We start from the raw sequence: 25,482 nt of genomic DNA on the forward strand, positions 1-25,482 counted from the left end.
ACTCCCTAATGGACTAGGATTTAACCATAAGATATACTTTAACATTTACCTATTTTAAATTATGTGTTCAAAGTTTATACATATTGATTATTTGATAATATGCTGGGTTTGTATAGAGGAATTAAACTATAGAGGCTATCCAAAGAAACTAATGGACTTTAATAGCGGCCGGAAGTCAAGTCTTTCCTGGAAAAGTATTTGATGTTATAATAGAAGCCAATGGAAAAATATTTTTGATATACAATATTTGGTTGAAAGAGTCAAGTTAAATACATTTTTAAAAATAAAAATTTTTTTTTTCCAAAAGAAGGGCGATTTTAACGGTATGGTCTTGACGAAAGAAATTAAAATAAACGAGTGTGGCCTTACGTTGAATATTATCAGTAACTGGCTATATGAAATTTGAAAATGACAACCCTTGGGTACTTAGGTTCCTTATATGTAAAACACATTGATAATAAATGCTTAAATGGTTGTCTAGAAGATAAATTATATTAGTGCTTTTCAACTTTGTTTGACATAAGAAGCCTTTCTGCAAATGAATGTTTACTCAAAATCTCAAAATATATAAGAAATCCAATAAAAGCAGAGCTGCCAAGATTGAAGAAGGATGTCAGGGCCTGGAGCCTTATTTGGCTTCTCTGTCTCTTTTCTAGCTACCTCCACCACTTTGGTTTTGTACAAAACAGTTTGAAAACTGTAGCATTAGTTAATATGTAAAATGGTTTCAAAAAATTTAAATTTAGAAAAGGGATAACACATATAATTTAAATGTAAACTATTATTCTTCACTGTTACATTACCTGAACTATTTAGCTGTAATGTTTTAGAAACAGTTTAAGAACAAAATTTCAAAATGTCAAAACTGTACATAAATTTAAACTGTCTACATCTCTTAATAATAGCCTTTAGCAACTATAAAGAAATTTAGTACATTGAAAGAATGTATTATTTACATTAGTAAGAGTATATTTACCATTTGCTTTTTTTTGGATTATTTGTGGCCATAGTGCTAATGTAACATATATGATCATGAACCATACTGTGACCAAGGGGACAAAGTAATAGAATTGATAAGGCCGATCCATTACTATACATAACACCACTACCAGGAAATTGAGACGAAATAAGACCTATTAAAAAGGAGAAGAAAATGGTTTTCATTACAATTCCAGGTATACATGAAAAGCAAAGACATTTTCTCTGGCAGAGTATAAATGTTTAAGACTCAAAAATGGCTATGAAAGTATATTTTACTAATAGCTAAATTTACATTTGTTCTACAATCACTGTAAAGAGTTTAATATAACATATTTATGCACCAGCCTGAGCTGTCCTCTTGCTACAATTGCCATCTTGTTACATGCAGGGGAAAAAATTGTAAACCTCCTTCCATGTGTTTATAAGCAGAGATTAGATTATCTCAGGAAAAGGGTGTCCGTTTCATCTTGTTTGATGTTGATTTACCCCATTTGGGATTAAATTGAGAGTTGTCATAGATACAAAATAATATTACTCCAATTGAAGTGTCTTTGGGACCTCTGTAACAGTCATTTCAGGTATCAGTCTTGATGTCATTCAAAGAACACAGAATTTGGGCCGATTTATATTAGTGCTATACCATTTACCATGTGACCTTGGGCAAATTAATTAACCTCTCTGAGCCTCAGTTTCCTCATCTGTAAACATAAAGATAACAACTCAGGCATGTAATGTGGGGGACTACATAAAATAATGTTTAGAAACTAGCACAAGGTAGAAATTTAATAAATGCTACTCCTCTGAGAGAGAAAACATACCATATTATAATAATTCCAGGTTACTATGTACACTTCTACAAAACTAAAGTGAATCAGCAACTTGTACCGTGTATATCAGCACTTTTATTATATAGTCATTTAAATTATATTTTCCTCCCATCACTAATAATTTATATCAAATTAATAAATACGTAACACAGAAATAATACAATTTTAAAGTGCTATTTTCAAATTATTCATGGTCCTATAATGACCATTTATATTTTCTCAACAGTTAGGTACAAAATCATGTTAAGTTGAAAGAAAATGAAAATAACTGAATACATTCCTACCTGACATACTCTATGGATTCCAAAGTCTCCTTTGATCCAAAAGTATGAGAAATGCCCATACCCTGTCTGAAATAGATAGGCAGCAACCAGAACTCGAATGTGCATGTACACAGGCAAAAACTGTTGAGAAAAATAAATAGGTAAAAGATATGTTGGCATCAACTACACCTTGAATTATTGTAACAAGTACATTTAACAAACATAATAAATCACTGTCATCATTTGGCATTAGTTCAATGAAAAGATTTATTCTCAAAAGTTAGGCATTATAGCAGGGATTACAAAAATGTAGACTTTGGAATTAGATAGACCTAGGTTTAAATTCTGGTTCTGCCATTTCCTAGCTATGTGACTTTAAGTTTTCCAATCAGCAAAATGAGACTATCACCTCCTTCTTTAAAGGAGTCTTACGAGGAATGAATGAGGTAAATGTGAAGCACTTTGTATCTTAACTTGTACCCAGTTAGAATTCAACGTATGACAGCTATAATTAGTAATCATTATATATCCTAAATATAAGATTACTCTGGATTTTATATTTTCCCGATGAGAAGATAAAAAACAAAATGAACAAAAATCCCACATTTTGGGAACCCTTAAATATATAGACTCTAGAACTGTAAATAAAAGAATCAAATGACTACTGATAATATTTATTTAGTAAAAATACATATTTTCAAAAAACATGCAAACATAATTTAGGAATATTATCTCCCTCCCGTTCTTATTTTTATGAAATAATTTTGTTTTACACTCCTATATCGCTGTCTTCATCATGACTAATCCCCGTAATCATTTGTCATGTTGTCTCGGAGCATTACATTTTCACTTCTGTCTAAACTGAATGAAATACAACACAGTTTGAATCTACATATGATAGGAGTCGCTGGAAATGTTATCTCATTTATAACTACTATTTATAACTACTAATTCTCATAACTTTGGAACACTGTCATTCTGCCTGTTCACCACCCACTGGTCTGTTTGATGTGTATTCTTAATCTCCACAATATAACCAGTGCTCTGTTTTTTAAAATAATCTTTAAAAGTTTTGTTCAGTGATATCTGATCCTTGCAATTATAAGGCCATTCTTTCTAGAATAACTGCTAGATCTATGTAAAATTTCCTTGGCTTCTAGTTTACAGACCCATCTGATCACTTCTGCAATTATCCAGCATTAATACTGCTTATGACCATTTTAGATTAATGTGTCTATCTCAAGTGATACTTTCTGGACAAAATAAATTAAGTGGACACATTAAATATATTTCACAAGGCCTTGAATGTATACATATTTTGTATACACCTTTGAATGCATCTGTTTCTTTTGGGGGGATAATATTTTTTTCTGGAAAAAAAAAAAGCCCTGAATTTATAATAGATTGTAAATTCTTCTATGTAACCTCCACTCTAAGCAAAATAATAGACTGACAGATTCTCTGTCTCCTAAACTGGTCCTTCTTGTGCTTCCTTGTCAACTCACTTTTGTTTACCTGTTTATTCTGCCCTGGAATGTTTCCCCCAACCACATTTTGCTTATTCAAATCCTATTCTTCTTTAGAAACTGGTTCAAAATTGTAATCTCATTTGATTATCAGATGAATGTCATTTCTCCTTCCAGAGTTCTTACAGCACCAATAATCCTTATATCATAGAATTTTATTTATTGTCCTTCATTATTAGTCACTTTTCAATGTCTTCTCTCATTATTAGATCAGAAATTTTCAATGAAGGTGTAACACATTAGAATCACAAGGATGAAGGTAGGGTATGTCATACTGAAGTAACTTCAAAATTTATCTAATCCAAACCTATGCCCTTATCTCATTCTTGAATGAACTCTAAAATATCCCCTTCACAGATCTAAGTATCTTTTAATAGCAGAAAACATACAGCCTCCCAAGGCAATCCATTCCATTTTTAGGTGGTCATTAACTGCTACAAAGTTCCTTTTCATGAAAATTTGAAATCTATATGTAAAAGCTACCACCTAGAAATAAAATGTGAGCCATAAGTAATTTTTTAATGTGGCTACCAGAACATTTAAAAAGGTAAAAGAAACAAGAGAAGCTAATTTTAATAAATATATTTTATTTAACTCAATGTATCCAAAATATTATTTCTACACATAAGATATTTTCTTCCTACAAAATTTTTGAACTTAGTATGAATTTATCATAATCATATTTAATCTGGTATATATTTCACAATTACAGCACCTCTCAATTCTGACTAGCTACAAAGTGCTCAATAGCCACATGTAGCCAGTAGCTACCATAGTGGAGAGTCTAGCGTTAGGGTCACACGTCCACTCTAAATCATTCTTACATCTGATAGCTCTACAAGTATTTAAAAACAGATGTCAAGCTTAGATTAACCATTCCCAATTACTTTAATCACTCTCCATAAAACATGCTCTCAAATCCCTGCAAGACTGGGGCTGAGACTGCAAAGTTGGCCTTAGTTATTATATTTAAACAGTAAATACAATTCATTTAAAGAAAACTAAGCACCACCACAACAATTTTCCAAGTTCCTGCCAATATTGGCCTATTATAAATTTCATGTAATCTTTCTCTCAACCTTTTATTTTAAGATATTTTAAAACAAGAGAAAAGTTGTAAGAATAGTACAATGGACACCTAGATGCCATGCTGAACCATGCAAAAGTATGGTGCAGACCATGTGGCGGTGCTCCTAAATATTCCTCCAAATACCTCTTAAGAAGAAAGGATAGTTTCTTTATGACCACATTATCATATGTAAGAAACTGGATATGAATATAATAGTATTTCATATATAATCCATATTCAAATTTCTTCAATTATCCTAGTAATATCCTTTATGGTTTTAAAATAAATTTTTTTATCTAGAAGCCTTGAATCAAGGATCACACACTGCATGTAGCTGTCATCCCTTTTTCATCTCCTTTAACCCAAACTGTTTTTCTTTTTGTCTTGTACGAGTCAAGTTTTGCTTTTAGTATTACAGTATTAAAAATATATTTGGAATTCCAGCATCTGACTTCTGGTTCTATTCTTTTGCTCATCCTCCAAATTTTCTATCATGACCTTTTACTCAAGTCTCTTCGTGAAAGTTACTTACACACTCTCAAAGAAAAAAAAAACAACAATGGAACACAAAATCATCTACTATATATACCAAACTTGCTGCTCTCTTCATATTAAATTCACAGCATTTTATCCATATTTGACATCAATTATATTTTAAAAGAATGTTTATACTAACGATGACAGTCTGCCAGACCATCTGGATTATTTTAATAATTCTCTAGAATTTTTTACATGGTTTTTTCTTTTAGTGTAAGAACATGGCACAACTGAAGCTTGACATATTTTACTCAAAATAAAAAACATTAAGTTTAGGTAATTAAAATAATTGTGGCAGTAAAAGTTTTTAATGAGGGTAATCTCTCAAATATACAAGAATCAAATCCCAAAATATGTTATCACCTATGCTAATAATGCTTTGCCAATGTAGATATAGGTAATTTTTAACCACAAAATCCTATATAAAAAAATAGGGATATGTGAATTAATCATTACATTCATCTGTTAATGAAAAGTATATCCTTCTAGAATAGTTTTTTTTTTTCCTTAAAAAACTGTAATTTAGAATGTATTGGGATGTAGTCTAAGAAGATGTATTAGAATGTTAGGTTGGTAAATGATTATAGTAGAATGCCAAATTGCTTTCATCTTTTTATGATCTAAATACTTTCTGGAATCACTGAATTGAGGAACTTAATCTGCCATTAATTCTTTCTGTGTAATTATTTTTATAGTAGCATCACCCTTTAATATATCACCAATTAATTATGTCTCTAAGTGGCATTTTCTTAAAGCAAACTCCTCCTTCCCCCAAAATTAACCCAGTTTTTATTCATATGTCAGAGATATTTCTAGGATTCAATATTCACCTCTACTTACTTCTTAGATAACCATGGATTTATCCTACAAATTCTGAGCTGGGTTTATAAACTGTCATACTATCTCCATCCCTCCTTGCCTCAGGTCTCTTTTACTGTTGTGGTTCTTTCATAGCTACTCAAATTCACTAGTTCCCCTTCAGCTGCAGTGTCATAGGAATTTCACTGTTGCCACAAATGTACATATCATAGCCATATAATTGCAGTAAAAAATTATACTTCATTCCTCTGCCTTTTGCCCTTCAAACAATCCACAAAATCACCAACAATTTTTGAAAATAATAAAGAGACAATGAAGAATAACATTGTTTTCAAATTGTTAGAGATACCTGAAAAACCCTAGTAGTAATATTATTTACCTCCTTAATTGCCGTTATGGAATTTTCAAAATACTCCTTTCTGGGCAACACTCCCCTCTTATCTAAAATTATCATTGATTCAACTACTGTTTACAGATGTGTGCTTTATGTAAGCAAATAAAGCAATAAAAACCAGTTCAGTAGTTCCCAAATTATGAATGAATTTCTTAAATTTTTAACATATTGTATAGAAGTCAGTTTGCATCTTCACTATAAAAACGTGGGAAAAGTAGTTAGTTGTTAGGTTCACCTGCAAAAGCTTGTTTTAACAGTAATGTAGCTGGAATGCTACAACTCAAAATGAATACATATTTTCTAACCCTGCTATATCCAAGGTGGCCACAGATCACGAAAATCCTGTCTCTTAAGACACCTAGGGAGAAGGAAAAAACTATTTTGTCCAGGTACAGAAGACACTGGGTGACCAAAGGAAGACTCCTCCCTAGCATGGAGGATACAATAGTACTTAGGAAGTATGGTATACCCTACATGGTCTACAATGGTTGTCTGTATCTGGATTCTCTGAACACTGAGGGAAGAGAATTCTAAGTTTTTTAAACTTCAAAAATGTAAAAATAGTTGCTCAAACTTCTAAAATGCAGTGAAGAATAGAATATAAAATATAATGATCTAATTTGATTTCTTTTGATAGTAACTTACTTATTTTAAATTCTTTGCAATTATCATCTATAAAGTTTCTTGATAACTTTAAATTAGCTGTTCAACAAGATGACATGAAATAATACCCTTCGATATAAGATATTTCTGTTACATTAAAATTAAGGCCAAGTAAATACAAATCAACTATTGCCTTATCTTTTAAAAATTATTTTTGCTTTTAAAATTATACTTCTCAAGGAGTTAGGAGAAGAATGGGAAGGCAGGATATCAAATGGAAAAGAAGCAGTGTCTCTAACTGGTAGAAAATAAAACACAAAAAAGCCAGTGCCCTTAAAGAAACATTAAAATGACATTATGTCCTATAATTTCTGAACTTAAAATACTTACTGTACTTGCTCCAGAGATGTGATAAATCAAAATCACAAGTTGCATCCAACCTTTCCATTCATCTGTTTGTTCTCTATTTAATACTTTAGTCTGTGTAAAGGAACCAAAATTTGCTTTAAAATTCATCATAAATTATTTAGAAAGTATACTTAAGTATGTTAAAAGTTTTCTTACAAGATATAAAGCTAATGCCTTCTGTCAAAAGACCCTTGATGGTGGTGGGGGGGCAGTTAAAAGTTATCATTTTATTTCTTGCTATAAAATATCATAAAACTATTTTAATTATAATATGAATTTGAAAAACAAATATAAACTAAAGGAGATTTTGAATATTTAAGTTGATCTTTTGGTTTTATATTAAAATGATATTTAAACTATAAAAGATGTAAATATTTATAAATCTAAAAATGGTGTTCTATAATTTTCTTTAGAATTTCAGGGTTAAAAAAAGATCTTACAGTTCTCTCAGACTTTGTCAGAAAAAGCTCCGCTATTATAGTTTATTTTCCCTAGTAATTCTTACTAGAGATGAAGAACTGATTAATAATCCTCATAGGAGAGGTATTTTTAAAAACAGAACTTATTAATTCAAATAAATCATGCCTTGTAAAGATGTTACACAAATATTCTGAGCAATGACAGCAATTCTAAAATAGGAAATTCAGAATGCTGTGAGTAGTGGCCACATCATTGTGTAAGTTCTAATTTGTGTGTATACATGTCTGACTGACATATACATATATGTTTGTACATACAGGCATTTGTTAATATAATGGTATGTTTTTACTTTATAAAAAAATAATAGTGTCTCGTGACCAAAGACCACTGTAAAATCAGGAGCTTCCACTTTCTCCATCCCTAAGCAGACAAAATAACACTAAGTCATAGTATCTTTTTCACAATCATATTTTTCAATTTTTCAACAATCTTCATGTGACTCTGAACTTCTTCCAAACTGTTCTGAAAAAACTACAATTAGGAACCCACTAAGTGAAGTATAATTACAGTATTCCTTCATCCTTGTCTATATACATGTTTGTACATTCTGGCAGGATAAATGATTTTTTTTAATCTAAAATTTATAATGAGATAAGAAAGGTAATATGAGCTACAAAGAAAATGACTCTTACCTCTTTAGTATTTTCATTGTAAAATACTCCCAAAACCAAGATGTAGATAATTGGAATAAAGAAAGATGAATGTGTATAAAACTTGTTTTCCTTCATAAACAGATTTGCACGGTCACACATATAGAAATAAGCCATAATCAGGCCAAGTTTGCAGAAAGACTGCAAAAGTGTCTCTAATGGAGACACAGGGGTATTAATAATATTTTTCTTTTCCTCTCCACTTTCCAAATCAGTACATGGCTTATTCTTCCGATGAGCATTACGATGAATTATATAAAAAATTAAATATCCAATAATAGATAAAGTGAAAAAGCAAGCAGCTAGCTTCTGTATGAGAGTAAGAGGAGGCCGAGGTTGACAACAGGAACCATCTACAGGCTTCAAAATCTTATTGCAATACACGTTCATAAGAATCATTGCACTCTGTGAACAAATCAAGTTATTTGGTTATTATCTTGTCAGTGATATATTTCACATTAGACTTTCTCCTGTGAATACTGTTGAGTTTTCAGCACTGAAACCAAAATGCTTTTGTACTTTTTGCTACCATTTCCCAAACACTCATGCAAATAATGATATTCCTTCAATCTTTCAACAGCTAGTTCAGGGTGTTTCAAACTTCTGGGATTATGATCCATAATAAAAAATTCATTTTACAATGTGAGCCAGGACACATTTACAAGAAACAATATCCATCCTTACTACTTGGAATGCACTCTGACATTGTTCTAGTCTATTCTTTTTTTTTTAAATACTGATTTCATGGCTGCTAATGGGTCATGACCTTCAGTTAAAAAAATACTGACAGATGTCAAGGACCAAAGAATTTTAACTAGCAAACTTTCAAAACAGAGGATATCAGGATACTTAAGAGAGAGTCTACTCTTTAGATGTGAAAAAAGAATGTAACATAAACACACTGAAAAATTATTAATTCTTAGCTAACAATATTTATAATACACCTTTCATTTGGTCTATAGTTTATAGACCATTTAGGATTTTATAGTTTTAAGATTTCTAATGTTAAATAAAATAGAGAAGCTTAAACATGGTTTGATTATAATAAAATTATTCTAGGAGAGCTGTCAAGATTCTGTCTAGTTAAAGTTTTAGTCAAACTCTAGTTTCATAAAAACTTTATAGTTTAGGCATTTGTAGAACTCTAGATGATTACATTATTTAAGACTAAGTATTCAAAGTACTCAAATGTTTAGGAAATCTCATTCTTTTAGCCCTGAGACTTCAGGAGGTTCTATACTGGCACTCTTGCATAAACTAGCCTACAAATTCCATTGCAAGGTTCTTAATCACCTCTGGGGCGGGGGCGGGGGGGGGGAGGGTTCCACAAAGCCTCTTAAAGTATATGGAGAACTATGTGCATATACAAACACACACATTTTCTGCAGGAGAGGAACAGGACCATTGTTTTTTATCAGATAGTCAAAGGCTTTATGTGACCCTAAAAAAAGGTTAAGAACCACTGCTTTGTAAGATTAAAAAAAAAAAAAAAAAACTCTAAATAATCTGTTCTACTATGTGTGAAAATTTATAGTTGCACAGTTCTCTTTCATACTTAACCTAAATCCCTTTCCATCAGTCAGCCTGAATTTGTTCATCACCTACTCTGTACCCTGAATAATGTTTAGGGCATAAGAGCTCTAGGAAGTAATAAAAATTATTTTATATATTAAAAAATGTACTCTTCATTGAAGCTTAATCTTGTAAGCTTAAAGTTTAAGGTAAGGACAACATAAAGCAGTGGTTTTCAAACATGAGCGTGCTGAGAGCATAAAACACAAGGTAGATTGCTGGTAGATGTCCCATGAGACGAGATATATTAACGGTGATTAGCACTCAATGAATGAAGTTTCATTTCATACCTTCCATAACTTCTTTCTCCCTAGAGTATACTAAAACTCCTACTTATATGTTCAGCTAGATGAGAAAGCAAAATTATTTCTAGATGTACCTTTAGATGGAATAACTGTAAGTAATTATAATTGCAATTAAGTAAATTACGTATAACCATGTTATAATGACTTACAGCTATAACTAATTCATACTATAGTCCCCATCTACTGACAAATATAAGAATTCTTACAGTTTCTCTGCTTGATTCAGGAAGATGTAAGCCATCCAAAGATTCCATGATAGTTTCTTGAGCAATTAATTTGGAAACACTGAACATCTTAACATTTGATTTAGAATTTTTGGTGCTACTATTCAAAATACTGACTGCGGCTTCATTGTAGGCATCTATCTTCTCATTAGTGATCATCTTCCTATTTTCACTTAACAGATCTTCATAAACAGGATCTACATGTGAAACACGTTTTTAAAAACACATTTTAAAAATCCCTACTGGTAAAAATTGTGAACATGCAACTTAGTCGATCCACATATCATATTTTGTTCTTAAAGTGCAGATGATACCAGGCACCTAATAATTCATTTGTACATAAAACTGGCCAAGATAAATAGATTTCCTATCTTATATTTAGTTTTGGAGTCAATCAGTATCTCCCTCAAATTTAAAGAATTTTTGTCCCTTCTCTATGTACACAGCTTTGGGGAAACACTTTTATGTTCTAGCATCTCTTAAGAGTTTAAAAATTTTGGATGCTGGCTTATACTGGGTAATAAGACATCAAAACTGGATTATGGAAGATTGCCTAATTAAGAATAGCAACTCTTTTTTTTTTTTTTTCTCCTGTCACTAATTCTGTAAAGTTTGTTCATACAGTGAGGAGTCAATATTATTTAGGATCAAGGTCTGCCTATTCTCTTATCACTTAACAACAAATAATTTAAATTTAATTTTTTCTCAGTAAGAGAAAGGATAACAATGAGTTTGTGAATAAAACAAGAATTATAGAACAGATTATCACCACCCTCTCTTATTCTTTTCATTTCGACATTCAGTTTGGAAATAATCATAAGAGTTTCTGACAAACAACTTGAATTGCTAAAATACCCAGGGCATTTCATATTGTGCTAGGCATTAAATAATGGATATTCAATAAACTCCTGAAACGAGTTAACCTAACAACTACTTTCTCTTAAAGAATTTCATTACCAAGTATAAACTAGATGGTGTGAATTTAAATATATTCTGTCAATTCAAAAGTATATTTACTTCCAATGATTCTAATATTATGAAACAGGGTTATTAATATTTTTTCTCTGTATTTGCCAATCACAATAAATATACTTTGTAAAAAACAAAAAATCAGAGGTAAACATCTCATTTGCCTTTAGGGCTTATCTCTTTGTTATATTCTACAACCAGTCTGCCTATTGAGGTTCCTTGGAGGATATTTTTTATTTATTTTTTACTTTTATATTTATTAGTCTGTTCCTTACGCTTAAAAAAGGAAAGCAAATAACTCAAGTTTATTCTAATCTTGCAAACCTTATTTCAAAATTTATTCTCATAAAGCAATAATTTTGTGTCTTAAAACAGGAGATAATAAAAACCTATACCTCAAAATATATACAGTATGACATTTTTTCATTACTCATTCCTTACCTTGTAAGACCCAATAAACATCACTAGTCTTTGCCAATTTTTCTAAAAGTGGTGCTATGGAGGTAATGTTCATTTTATATTGAGAAAGCGCTTCATTGCTACCATTGTGAATCTTGATGGACCACTAAGAAGTAGTAAAAATTAAACATTAATTCAGTATTTATCACAGCAAAATTAAAGTACATAATTTACTTATTGTAAGGAGGGTTAATATTTTAAGATAATTCCTATTTTTATTCAACATTAGAATAAAATTTGGTCAAATTATTTCATGAAATGTATAAAGGCGGTTAGAAAAAAGCTGTCATACAATTAGACTTTCAATGTATAACAGTCAAGGAGAATATATTTTAGTTACAAAATAATACTGATATGTAATACCAAATTTCCTAAGTTCAATCAGGTCTTTTTATTAAAATTCGTCAGTCTGATTATAATAGAAATAGCAATTAAAAGATAAGTACAATCAAGAATTCTATTTGACATAATTTAAATTTTTCTTAGCATGTCCTTAAGTGTGAAACAAAAATCATGATGTAAAAATACAGATAATAACTTACTGTGGCAGCTCCTGCTACAATCACATGGGGTTTTGCAATGGAATCCTAAACGAAGAAAAATCTCTGTTACAGTGTTATATCCAGTTCAGGGCAAGTAACATTTAATTTTTTTCCTTAAAATTTAAGTTCTTCCCTCTAAATGCACTTTAAGTTTCTAGAATTCTTTCTTATTATTATTCCTGTTGTTTTTATAACAAGACAGACATCCAATGCCTAAAATCTTATACGGATACACAGTTATACAGGATAGCATGACGCTTGTATGGTTAATTCTTTGGTGTTCTCAAAAAAAAAAAAAAAAAAACACTACTGAAGTGTAACATGACCTAATATTATTCTGAACTCTGAGTAAATTACTTAGAGTAAAGCTCTAGTGTATTATGTCAGTCAATTAAAAGGTATTCATGGAAGCCTACAGGGTACACAGTATAAATGTTAAATAAAATACAAGGTCAGTGCCCTAAAGAAATATAATCTTTTGGGAAAGCTAAATTCAACATGTAGTTAACAAAATAAACTGATAATTACTAAAGAGCACATGTGGGAAAAAAGAAAAAGGAGAAATCCCTAGAAATCTTCACCAAATGCAAATTACAATAGTCTCTCCTTATGCATGGTTTCACTTTCTGAAGTTTCAGTTACCCATGGTCAACTATAGTCTGAAAATATAAAACAAAAAATTCCAGGAATAAACAATTCGTAAGTTTTAACTTGTCATTTTGAGTGGCATGATAAAATCTCACACTATCCTGCTCTGTCCTGCCCAGGGTGTGAATCCTCCCTTTGTCCGGAATATCCGCACTGTATATGCTACCCACCCAACTGTCACTTAGTAGCCATCTCCGTTATCAGATCCACCATCACAGTATTGCAGTTCTTGTATTCAGATAATGCTTATTTTACTTAGTAATGGCCCCAAAGCACAAGAGTAGTGACGCTGGCATACTGTTAATTGGTCTATTTTATTATGATGATTATTGCCTTACTTTGATTAATTCATAAACTTTAATATATGTATGTATGTACAGGAAAAAAAAATAGTATATATTGAGTTTGGTACGATCCTCAGTTTCAGACATCTACTGGGGGTCTTGGAATATATTTTCCATGGATTAGGGGGACTACTGTATACTATTTATAATATATAGTTATACTACATTATTAGTAATTATATATACAGTTAACTATATATATAGTATATCATGTATATAGTACTTAGTAACTTCCCAAGTACTTTCTCTTAAATTATCTCATTTTAATACACAGGGTATCTCAAAAGTCCCCATACATAGAGAAAATAAGAAATTGTAGCTAAATGTACCTTAATTTACAAAATATTCATTATAAAATTTTATAAAATTTTTCTACATTCACCTTTAAAGATCTGTAATCCTGCTGTATCCTACACTTTCCCTATTTTAGCACCTGTTACATTGTTTCCTTAATCACCTATATATGCCACTCATCCAGAAGCTCTTTGAGGGGAATATCATGTTAACCAGTGTATAAACATTGTCTAGCTTAGTACCTAGAATATCACAGGTGATTTATAAGTATCTGCTGAATAACAATCTACTTAGAGTCCTCTCAATTCAATGTTGCTTTCATGCCTATAGGCTTCCATAAAGCTGTTCCAGTTAATTTGTGCATCTTTTTCCTAAACCATAGTTCTTCTGGGAATATTATTTCCTCTGTAAAACTTTCTTAGAACATCACCTATACTCTCACCATCTCCCATCCTAAGTGCTTCTATCCATGGTGCTTTCATTGTTCTTTGTGCTCAATTCTGTGTTAGCCTTTGAATTACCATATCATTATTCATCAGTAAATCACCATTAACAAGACTGAAAATTCCTTGAGGGCTGAGATTAGGGTTAATGCCCAGCCACATTCCTATTACTCAGCACGAAGCTAGCAATAGTACATAGATAATAAAGATGTAGGTCTTTGTATTCTCAGGATCTAGCAGCTTACTATGGAAATAGTAAAAAAATAAATATATACATACATATTCCTTGAATGAATAAAAACCATCAACTAATCAATCTTACGTGACCAAATGACCATCTTCCTAAATAAATTGTATCTTTTCTTTCTCCCAGCAATTACAAAGAGTTTTACAACAGAATCTAAGGCTTCAAAACTAGCTTTAGCAAATTATTAGAGTTGAAAATTTAGATATATAATATTACTCCAGGTTAGTAAATAACTTAAAGATTTTCTGTGATCTTGCAGTACTTACACATTATAATGTATTGATGTTTATTTAACTGTGAATTGCTACTAATTTAATGGATATACATTTAGGTCCAGCACAAATAAATATACAACATATGTTTAAATCATTTTAAATATACACATAACATTATTCTGTCCTTCTACATATTTAAAAACATAAGAATAAAAGCAAAACACAGTAGGTGAGTGCAGACCTCAATTTACCAGAAAGTTGAATTCTAGAAGTTGTCTACATGTTTGTTTTTTAGAAACTTGAACACATTTGCTCAAAGAAACAAGGTTAGAAGTGGTGGCTAGGTTCCACGGGATCCTACAAAAGCCTATTTGTTGTATGATATGGCTGCGACACTAAACATTTACTGTGAAGAGAAACAAAAAAATAAAAAATTTGAAACTCTTGCAGAACAGGTAATTAAGCAAAACAAGGTCAACAAAATCGAATACTGTTTTATCCACCCCAAATGTAAATGCCTTTGGAAAAGAATACAGGTTTAATTAAAGGACTGACGAAGAGCTATACAGAGACTACTGTAGAGATTGTAAAGTGGATTTGTGAGAGCTTTGGGGTTTTCTGAGGTCAACAGCATGTTTGCCTTTATATCTAATTTATCTCCAAACATGACTACATGAGCTAAAATGTAGTCATCTTGTCTTCTGGGTCATAAATGTAATAATAAAAGAGAATAACGGCTACAAAAACAAAAGTTTCCTAAAGTACCTGGGCATGAGTTTGAAGGACAAAGTGGAAAAATGCTCAAGAGAAGGTCTGTTGTGCTGGGAAGATTACTTGGGTTTGAATTAGCTAAGCTATAGCACTAATAAAAAGTTTTAAGACTTGCAAGTCTGGGGTAAACATAATTTCTCTTAGAGTTAAAATGGTGGTAGCAGGGCAAACACTGGATCAATACTTTCTCTTCTCAGTTAAGTGCTAGAATCAGTCCAGCACAGCTTAGTTGCTATCAACAAGGTAAGTATGAAGTATAGGAGAGCAGGACAGGTCAGCAAAGGGGAGAAAAAACAATGTATGTGGGCTTTTACAATTTGGTTGCTTAAAAAAAAAAAAAAAAAAAGCCTATATTGTCAAATACCCACCTCAGTCCACACTTTGATACACTGTTTCATTGAACCATTAACTTCTGGATGCCACAGAAAATCCTAAAAGAGAAATGTTAGAAGAAAAGAAAAAGTAAAAGAAACTTTTTTCCCCAAGTTTCCACACATGGCATTGAAAGAAACTCTTATTTCTACCATTCAAAATAAGCATTAACATTTGCTTACAGAGCACTTAAAAGTAACACACCACCTTAAGACTCGTCATCTCTTATCTCAGTTTGGCAAGAGTCTCACAGCAGTTCTTATATTTACTTTTTGCCTTTCTCTAATGTACTCTCCACATTTTAGCCAGAGTAATCTTTTAAAAACTTAAATCTGACCTTGCCACACCCCTGCTTAAGTATTCAGGGACTTTTAATTGCCCTCAGAAAAAAAATCCAGAGTCCTGAAAATTGCTGAGAAGGTCCAGGATCTGGCCTCCGCCTGTCCCTTCTGCCATTTCTCCTGCCACTTCACCCTTGCTCTCTAAGTGCCCTCTGTGTTCTCGGTCAGTTCCTGGAATGCTCTATGTGTTCCTTTTTCTCTAGGACTTTGCATATACTGTTCCTTCTGCACATAATGCTCATAAACTCTTCCACTGAGCCTAGCTAACTCCTACTTTTCCTTGAGGCCTCAGTTAAAATGTCACTTCTTCAAGGAGAAAAACTACTTTAAATTCCTTGCTCTGTATATTCCTAATGCCCCACTTTTTCTTTTCTGCCACCCTTATCCCATTTGTATTTGCATGTAGAGAACTATAAAGATTTGCAGGCCTGTTCTCATTCATATGTGGGAGCTAAAAAAATTAAAAAAAGTGAATCTTATGAAAATGTAGACTAGATTGGTGGTTACCAGAGGCTGGAAAGGGAAGGGTAGAGGGGAAAAGGAAGGCAAAAATCCCCCAAGAATGTAAATGTTATTTCTTACCATTGATCTGTACATTTAAAAATGGTGAAGCTGGTAAATTTTATGTATATTTTACCCCAATAAAAAAGTTTTAATAAAAAAAAAAAAAACCTGCAGGCTGTATTAGGTCAAGGATATTTTTGTCCTGATCCCCACTGAATTCCCATTATGATTGGGAATTCAGAAAATTCACATTCATCCTGAACACACACTGGATTCAAAATAAGCTACAATTTTGTTTTTCCTGGATAAAATTTTGAGAGATCAGATTGTTTTCTATTTTATTACAGAACACAATTCATACAAACTTTTATCTCATTATCTTAATATTCTTAACTACTCTCAAGAATACACTAAAATATACTTAGTATGTACAAAGCATTAGCCTCTTTACAAATTAACCAATGCACACAGTTTTGACATTCTAATGCCTAGCTTACCATGAACTTACCACTTTAACTGATGCAACCTTGTCTTCAAAAGGAATGTTTTCATGCTGCCATAAAAAAAGGAGACAACAGAGAAACACTAATGTATAGATTAAATTTATGTAAATAACTTCCCCCCTTAGCTGCTTTTATTGATTTATTTTTATGCACCAAATCTCAATTATTTATGCAAACTCAACACGAGGCGAAAAAAACCTACATAGAGAATACCAAAAAATAAGTGACACTAGTTAAATTGTTCATATCTAAGATGTAGTTAAAACTTGAACTACAAACAAGCGGATACAGGAATATGCCTATATAAATTATCTTTTTGCCAACCCTTCAGGATTCCAATTTAGTCCTAGTATTACTATCTATGGCAGAGACAGATTACTTCCCTACATTTCCTGAGTCCCTTCAAGTTGGACAGAGCCACATGGCTAGTTCTGGCCAATGCAATATGGCTAGATGTGACACGGGTCACTTACAGGCTGAATTTTCCAAGACAATTTTCTAGTCTCTATCTTACCTTAACCTGATGCAGAGACTAAGGAGACCAAAGGTTACAAAGTACTCTAGAAAATGACAAAAATACCAGCAGCAGAAATGCAGAAATCCTTAAATGACTGTGTGAAGCAAAGCCTCTTGTCAACTCACCTAGGACACATAGCGCTAAGTGAGAAATTACCTTCTGCTTTGTTAAGACTGTAGAGTGGTTTGTTGCTGCAGCAACATCTAGTCCATTCTCACCAGTATACTAGTATAGGCCCTGACTAAATAGGAATGGACATATATGACTTGAGGTTATTATAGGTTTCACTGTGAAGACAGTATATAAACAGTCCATTTACAGCAAAAATTAAAATTCAGAGAATACAACTTCTTATAACCAAGTGTTCCATATAAAGAATGGAAATCCTTTCAGAGTTAGAAATCCTAGGTAGGATGGGGGTCAGCGTGGTCAAGAAGAAGCTAATTCTGCTCCTAAAACCAAAGTTGAAATGTTTGCATTTATTTAACCAGACAAATAGAAATACTGGGTTGAACGAAATCACACAGGTCTTCTCTTTCTTCTAACTCATCCCTAATCTTTTAAAAATTTGTCCTTAGAGAAATAATGTATCATGAACTTTCTTTTTTTATCTTTTTTTTTTTATTAGAAAAACATACCTATGGTTGTAAATGAACTTTCTTTTTCTTCCTTTTGCATTGCTTAGTATATTCAACTCAATCTCTTTCTTCTTTTCCTTTATTATTTTAATGTAACATTTGATATATACAAAAAGTCACATATATGAAAGTCACAAAGCACACAAAAGAATAACAAACACTCATAAATCCATGACACAAACCAGAGCATTACCAACACACTGAACTACCTATGCTTCCTCTCCCTATCTTAACTCCCTGCTTCACCCAAAGAAAACCACTATCATGCATTTTGTGTTTACACTTTGCTTGTTTTTTTTAAAAATATAGTCTTATATATATATATGAATCTTTAAATGATATATTGTTTAGTGTTGTTGTTGGCCTTCTCTCCAACTTTTAATTTTGAAAAATTTCAAACTTACAGCAAAATTGACAGCATTAAATGAACTCCCCTAACCCTTTACTAATTATTAACATTTCTTATACCAGCTTCATCTCTTTCCCTCTCTCTACAGACACATACACCGTATAGTTTTTCTCTTTTGCTGAACTATGTGAAACTAAATTGCAGAAGTCATAACAGTTCACCCTTAAATACTTAAACATGTATCTGCTAAGAACATGGACATTCTCCTACATAACTACAATACCATAAGCCCACATAAGAAATGTGACATTGATAAAATATTATCTCATTTAATATATAGTCCACATTCAAATTTACCCAATTACCCAACAATATTCTCTCAATAGCTCTCATATTTTAATCTACAGTCCAATTTAAATCAGACATTACATTTACTCATTATGTTGCTTTAGTCTCGTTTAATCTAGAACATTCTCTGGCCTTTAAAAACATATATATTAATCAATTTATTGTATCAATATTATTTTTATTAATATCAAATATATTTATTATTTTTGTGGAGTCTAAGTCAGTTAATGCAATACACCAAGATCTCTAGATTATAAATAGCACTGATAGTTACCTTCCTGTACATGTCTCTTAATATATGAGTAAGAATTTCCTTAATGGTTCCATAGATTCAAACGCTATACAAGTGTCTATATTCACATGATAATGCAAATTATTTTCTGCAGTGTAACAATTTAAACTGTCAACAGTTTATAAGACATCTACTGATACATAGTGTAATACATCTTGTCAGATTTCATATTTTTTGCTATTGTAAGACTTAATTTCTGCCATTAAAGTAAGTATAAAATGGTATCTCATCTTAATTTACATTTCCCTGATTACTAATGACATTAAGGATCCTTTAGATTTACAAATGGATTCATGTTTCCACTTCAGTAAATGCCTAGGCATGCCTACCCCTACCCCTTTTTGTCTATCGGGTTGTCTTTTTCATGAATTCGTAGTTCAATGTATTTCTTGGATATACATTGCAAATATCTTCTCCCAATTGTAGTGTGTCATTTTTTCCAAGGTATCTTTTGATGAACAGATACTCTTAATCTTAAGGTATGTGAATTTATCAATTCTTTACTTTATGGGTAGTAATTTTTGTTTCTTTTGTAAGAGACTTTTCCCTCCCTTGAGGTAATGAAGATATTCTCCTGCATTTTTTCTAAAGGTTTCAAAGTTTTGACTTCCATATTTAAGTCTAAACTCATCTAGAAATGATTTTACTTGATGGTGTGAGGTAGGAATCCAATTTCACTTTTTTCCATGCACCAATTGCCTTTGCACCATTAATTGACAAGACCTTCCTTTCCCCAAGGATCTTCAATGGAATATCTGTTACTAATTAAGTCTTTGTATACGCATATGTCTATTTTAGAGCTCTATATTCTATTTCACTGGTTTCTTTCTATACCAATATCACACTGTCTTAATTACTACAGTGTTAAACTAAATTTTGATACTGTAGATCAAGTCATCTCAACCTTGTTTTTCAGATTTTTTTTTTTTTTTTTTTGGTTATTCTTGGCCTACTGTCCTTCTATATAAAATTTAGAATCAGCTGGTAAAGTTCCACAATAAATTCTCTTAAGATTTATTGGGGATTACATTGAGCCTACAGATCAATGTGGGAATAACTGACATCTTCACAATATTGAGTCTTCCCATCCAGGAATACAGTATATATCTTCTACTTAATTATGTCCATTTTACACTGTCTTTCAATAAAGTTTTGTGGCTTTTCTGCATGCAGATAGTCCACATTTGTATTATTCCTATGTAATATAGTTTTTGTTACTACTGCATGTGGCATATTTTAAAAACATTTTTTAACTCTATATTGTTGACATGCAGATATACAATTAATTTTTAATAGTTTTACTGAGGTATCAGAATTTATTTTTGTATGTTCATTTTATATTCAACTACCTTGTTAAAATCTTTATTATTTCTAATAAATTTTCTATGGATTCTTTGGGATTTTCTATGTAGAGAATTGTATGATATCTCATGGACTCCTATGTTAATTTTTTTCCATTTCTTACATCTTTAAATTATCTTTCTTTGGCAAGACCCTCTAATACAATGCTGAATAGAAGCAACAGTGATGGATGTCTTTGTCTTTTTCCTGATTTTAATGGAAATGTGCCTAACATTTCACCATTAAGAACATTTACTGTGGACTTCTACAGTTTTCATCAGGTTAAATTTGAATGTAAAGTAACTTACCCAAAAGACAAAGAATGATGCCAACTCTCTGATATTGTTGGGACTTGTTTAATGACATAATATATGGTCAAAAAAATGTTCCATATGTGCTTTTAGAAAATATAATCTCTAATTTTAGAGTATATTCTCTAAGTTACTGAGCTATAAGCTTGTAAAATCATGTATGTTAATTGCCTCCTATAAATTTACTAGTTTTATTTACCTATCCTATTATTAATCGAGAGAACAGTGAGCAATTCTCCCACTAGGGAGGATTTGTCAATTTCTCATTGCAGTTAAATTAATTTTTCCTTCATAAATTTTAAACCTGATTTATTAGATACCTACAAGTTTAAAATCTTAGTGATTTGAACTCCGTGTCATTAGAAAGTGACTTTCTGTATGCCTAATAATGATTTTTACCTTAAAATCTATTTTGTATTTTATTAATATGGCTTATCTTTCTTTAATAAGCATTTGTCTGGTGAATCTTTTTTCATTTTTAATTAAAACCTTCCCAAGTCCTTTTATTTTATTAATAGATATATCTTTTTAAGCAGTAGAAAGTTCTTTTCAAAAACAATCTGGAATTCCGTGTTTAGCTCACAAGTTTAGGCTACTTGCATTTATGTTGATTATAAATGTTTCTACCATCTTAGTTTTTGATTTCTATCCTCCCTACATATACATAGTTTTTATATACCTATATGTAAAAACAGGTTTTTACATATATACATGTTTGTGTGTATATATGTATATCACATGTGTGGATGGGTATGTGTGTATAATACATATTTGGCATCAGATGAGTATAATTTTTGTTTAATTTTTTTCTTCTTCTGCATTGTAATTTATACATTTTAATTCTGTTATTTTAGTCTTTACCCTTGAAGTTTTACTGTACATCTTTAACTTAAGTTTTAAAGGAAGACAGTATCTAAAAGCGTAGAGAGTACATTAGAACACTTTAATTGTGCTCATCTCTCTCTGACTTACATGGTATTATTGGTCTGTTCTTTAGTTCTGTCTTTTCACTAAGTGCAAAAAGACACTATTATTTTATACAGTGTTTAGATTTGCATACATGTTTACTATTTTCTTTAACCATTGCTTCTTATATTTCAGATCATCTTTTCTAAACATTTCCTTCCTTCCTGATGTTTATCCTTCAGAAACTCCTTCAGTGTAAGTCTGTTTGGTAGTAAACCCTCACAGTTTTTGTATATCTGAAAATGTCCTATATTTTGAAAATAAAGAAATTTTTATGCTAGGTATACAATTCTAGGTTGAAACTTACTTTCTCTCAGAACTTTAATGCTACTATTCTACTGTCCTCTGGCTTCCAATATTGTTACTGAGAAATATGCTGGCCCAAAGCTTAACTTTCTACATACAGGGAACTATAGCTATTGGCATTTGCCTTCAGGGCAACCTGAAAATTTACTGCTTGTCTGTCATCATTGTTCTCATCTCTGATTTTGCCTCATAGTTTGTTTCTTTTTGAAGAGTGTCTCCCATTTCCTCAAAGTCAAGAAATACACCCACAGTATTTTTCAAAATCTGTGCTGTAGTTGGTGTGAAGTAGAAGGGGCCTCCAGAGTATCTAGCCTGCCCTGTGGCTGGAAGCAACATAAAATGGGTTTCTTTATTGCAAGATTTCTCAAGTTTTCAATATCCTAGCCTAAATTAAAACCATCTAAGAGGGAGATATGATATCCAGCTCTGCCCAAATTGATTTGACCCAAAGCTTATCAGAGAACTAATTTTTCACGAAGTATAATTTGAAAAAAAAAAAAAAAAAAACCCAGCTCTAATGTCTCTTAAAAAAAAAAATTGCCTCAATACAAAAAAGAAACCAAATTCAAACAAAGAATTATCTTCAATACTCCCATTCCACCCAAACAAACCCACACACTGGCTTTAAAAAAAAATTATTAACAATAAGCTTTTACAATATGTCAGACTGTGCTAGGCACAAGAAATGTATTAAAAATAATGATGATGATATGCAATTTCTGTCCTTGAGATGCAGAGACAAGAGAATATATAAAATATAATTTGGCAAATGCTCTAGTAGTAGTTTGAATTAAATATTTTCTTGATAACTGTCTCTTTAAACTTGGAACTCTCTTTACTTGTTTCTTTTTAAATGCATTTAAATTAAAATGTATCTTGTTTGGTAATTTTGGGATAACTGGACACCCCTACAAAATAAAAACTGGAAACCTACATATTATAACTAGGGCTAAGAAACAATGTGCCATATTGTGTCTACGTTTGGCTTGACTAAACCATTATAGCTTTTTCCAACTACCTGTTGCCAAATCTATTACTCCAATTTTCAGAAAGTCACACAATGCTAAGTTCAGAAATACTAAAACTTTCTTTGAAATCAGAAATCTTTTTAAAAGTTTACTAAAGATTTTTATTTTAAATTATAATATTTTCATATTATTAAATAGTTCTAACTCTTCTGTATAATTTTGTATAAATACAATGGAAAATACATTTATAGAAATGAAAAGTTAACTTTATTGTTTGCCTGATTCTCTCAAAGAATAGTTCCTAAAGACTTAGGACCCTTTAGCATCATCACTATGTGAATAGCAACTTAGTTGGGAAGGCCCTAAGTTTTCAAATCCTTACCACAGGGAAAATTCATGTATATAGGCAGATTTTCATAAATTCATGAGCTACTTCTCTTAGAATTCAGAAATTTCATGGAGTCTCCTTTTCTCCCCTTGCCACTCCCCACTCCCAACTGTATGCTGTTTGAAGACAGGGGTTAGAACCCTGGATTACTTTAAAATGTATAAACAAAAGGATATGATGAGATAATCCACCAAAAATACATTAACTAATTAATTAACATATAAAAAGATATTAATCCTTATTAGTTTTCAAACAAAGATATATATTCAAAATGAGAAATTTTGAAACAAAATCAATAGCAGAAATTTATTGCATTGTTATTTTAATTTATAGCATGATCACCCAGTGCCAGAAAGGTTTCAGAAAATTAGGCCCCAACATATACTGCTAATTAAAATATAAATTGAAACAATTTGGCAATGTAATAGATAATTTTTAAAATGTTTATATACTTTAACCTAATATTTGCATTGTAGTGATCCCATCCTAAGGAAATAATTTAAAAAGCAAAGTTTTCACACAAAGAAGTAACTGAAAACATCCTTTTTTACTGCAAAAAATTAAGAAACTAAAAAATCTAAAAAAAAAGAAAGATTATATAAAATTACATTATATCCACTCAATAATATGTTGCCATTAAGAAGATACTTAAGTTGATTATATAATATGGGTGAATTATGATAAGTGGTAGGGAAAAAAGCAAGATATAAAATTACACATGCTAAAAGATTACAAGTACAGTTTAAAAAAAAGACCAGAAAGAAATCTGGCAAAATATTAATAGGAGGATAAGAAATTATATTTTCTCTTTGTCTTCTTTCTGAGAAGTTTTTGAAAATTTTTCTATGGTAAGAATTTATTATTTCTAAAAACTAAAAGTTTACTAAGTTAATAAAAAGCTTGTCAATACCTTATCCATCACTGCTTTTTTTCATGCTCCCCATTATAGCAAATCCCGTTTCTTTCCCCTACCATTCCCGAAGTCAAAATAAAACTTTTCCCATTGCTACTGTTGCTCTGGACGCATTCTTCCTATAACTATTCAGTTAGTTAACTTCTACAATACCCTACAAAAGGGAATAGACAAGTTTTACCTTATTTCCTTCTTCTTTGAATTGGGGATTAATTATTTTTACAAAAGAATAAAACAACTGACGAATTCTGGAATCTCCAATAAATGCAATATGTTTATCTACAAGGCAGTTCTTTGCTTCGCTGAAATCAACAAAGAAACATTACAGTAAGTAAAATCGGCATATTGGCATTTCGAAAGCACATGGTTTATAAAAAAAAGTTGTACAGGATTGTCACACATACGGTTGTGTTGCTTTAGAAGTGGGTAGCCAGGTTTGTGTAATTTAGCAGTCCCATGTAGCTATGATCAACTAATTCTCAATAATAACAGCCCCATTCATTAAATGTTTAAGATGTATTCTAACTCTATTAAGTGCTCTATATCTACTATCTCTTAATCCTCAGAATAGCACTAGAAGGTAGGTATCCAAATTGCAGAGCAAGAGTCCTTTGCTCAAGGGCTATTGCCTTAGGCCTGATTACCTCTCACCTGAGATAAAGCAGCTAGGCCAAAACTCTTTCCCTAAAGCTTTAGGGCAGGAATCTTTATTTGGAATCAGCCCTATCCCTCAGTCAGTAAGTCTCTACCCCCATATAGAGGAGAAAGTACGCTCTTGTTTCACCAACCCCTCTCCACTGGACATTAAGACCCTTTTTAGAAAGGAAAACAAACA

At 31.5% G+C, this 25,482-nt stretch overlaps 1 protein-coding gene across 3 annotated transcripts in view; it reads right to left on the minus strand.

Moving 5' to 3' along the window:
* The window catches only part of CASD1 (CAS1 domain containing 1), a 42,048-nt gene that overhangs the window by 9,200 nt on the left and 7,366 nt on the right, over nt 1-25,482 (minus strand). Inside the window, exons 3-12 of one of the 3 annotated variants that reach the window (XM_069461568.1) lie at nt 24,829-24,949; nt 17,316-17,360; nt 15,959-16,021; nt 12,629-12,673; nt 12,069-12,192; nt 10,641-10,855; nt 8,540-8,962; nt 7,410-7,499; nt 2,093-2,212; nt 977-1,133 (exon numbers count right to left, since the gene is read on the minus strand). In XM_069461568.1, coding sequence (XP_069317669.1) covers nt 977-1,133; nt 2,093-2,212; nt 7,410-7,499; nt 8,540-8,962; nt 10,641-10,855; nt 12,069-12,192; nt 12,629-12,673; nt 15,959-16,021; nt 17,316-17,360; nt 24,829-24,949 — 1,403 coding nt within the window. Of the gene's footprint in view, nt 1-976; nt 1,134-2,092; nt 2,213-7,409; nt 7,500-8,539; nt 8,963-10,640; nt 10,856-12,068; nt 12,193-12,628; nt 12,690-15,958; nt 16,022-17,315; nt 17,361-24,828; nt 24,950-25,482 lie in introns of those variants that run through there. The other 2 variants (XM_069461569.1, XM_069461570.1) reach the window with 2 other exon arrangements.

Source organism: Eulemur rufifrons, chromosome 29, assembly GCF_041146395.1.
Source record: "Eulemur rufifrons isolate Redbay chromosome 29, OSU_ERuf_1, whole genome shotgun sequence".
NCBI classification, from domain to species: domain Eukaryota; kingdom Metazoa; phylum Chordata; class Mammalia; order Primates; family Lemuridae; genus Eulemur; species Eulemur rufifrons.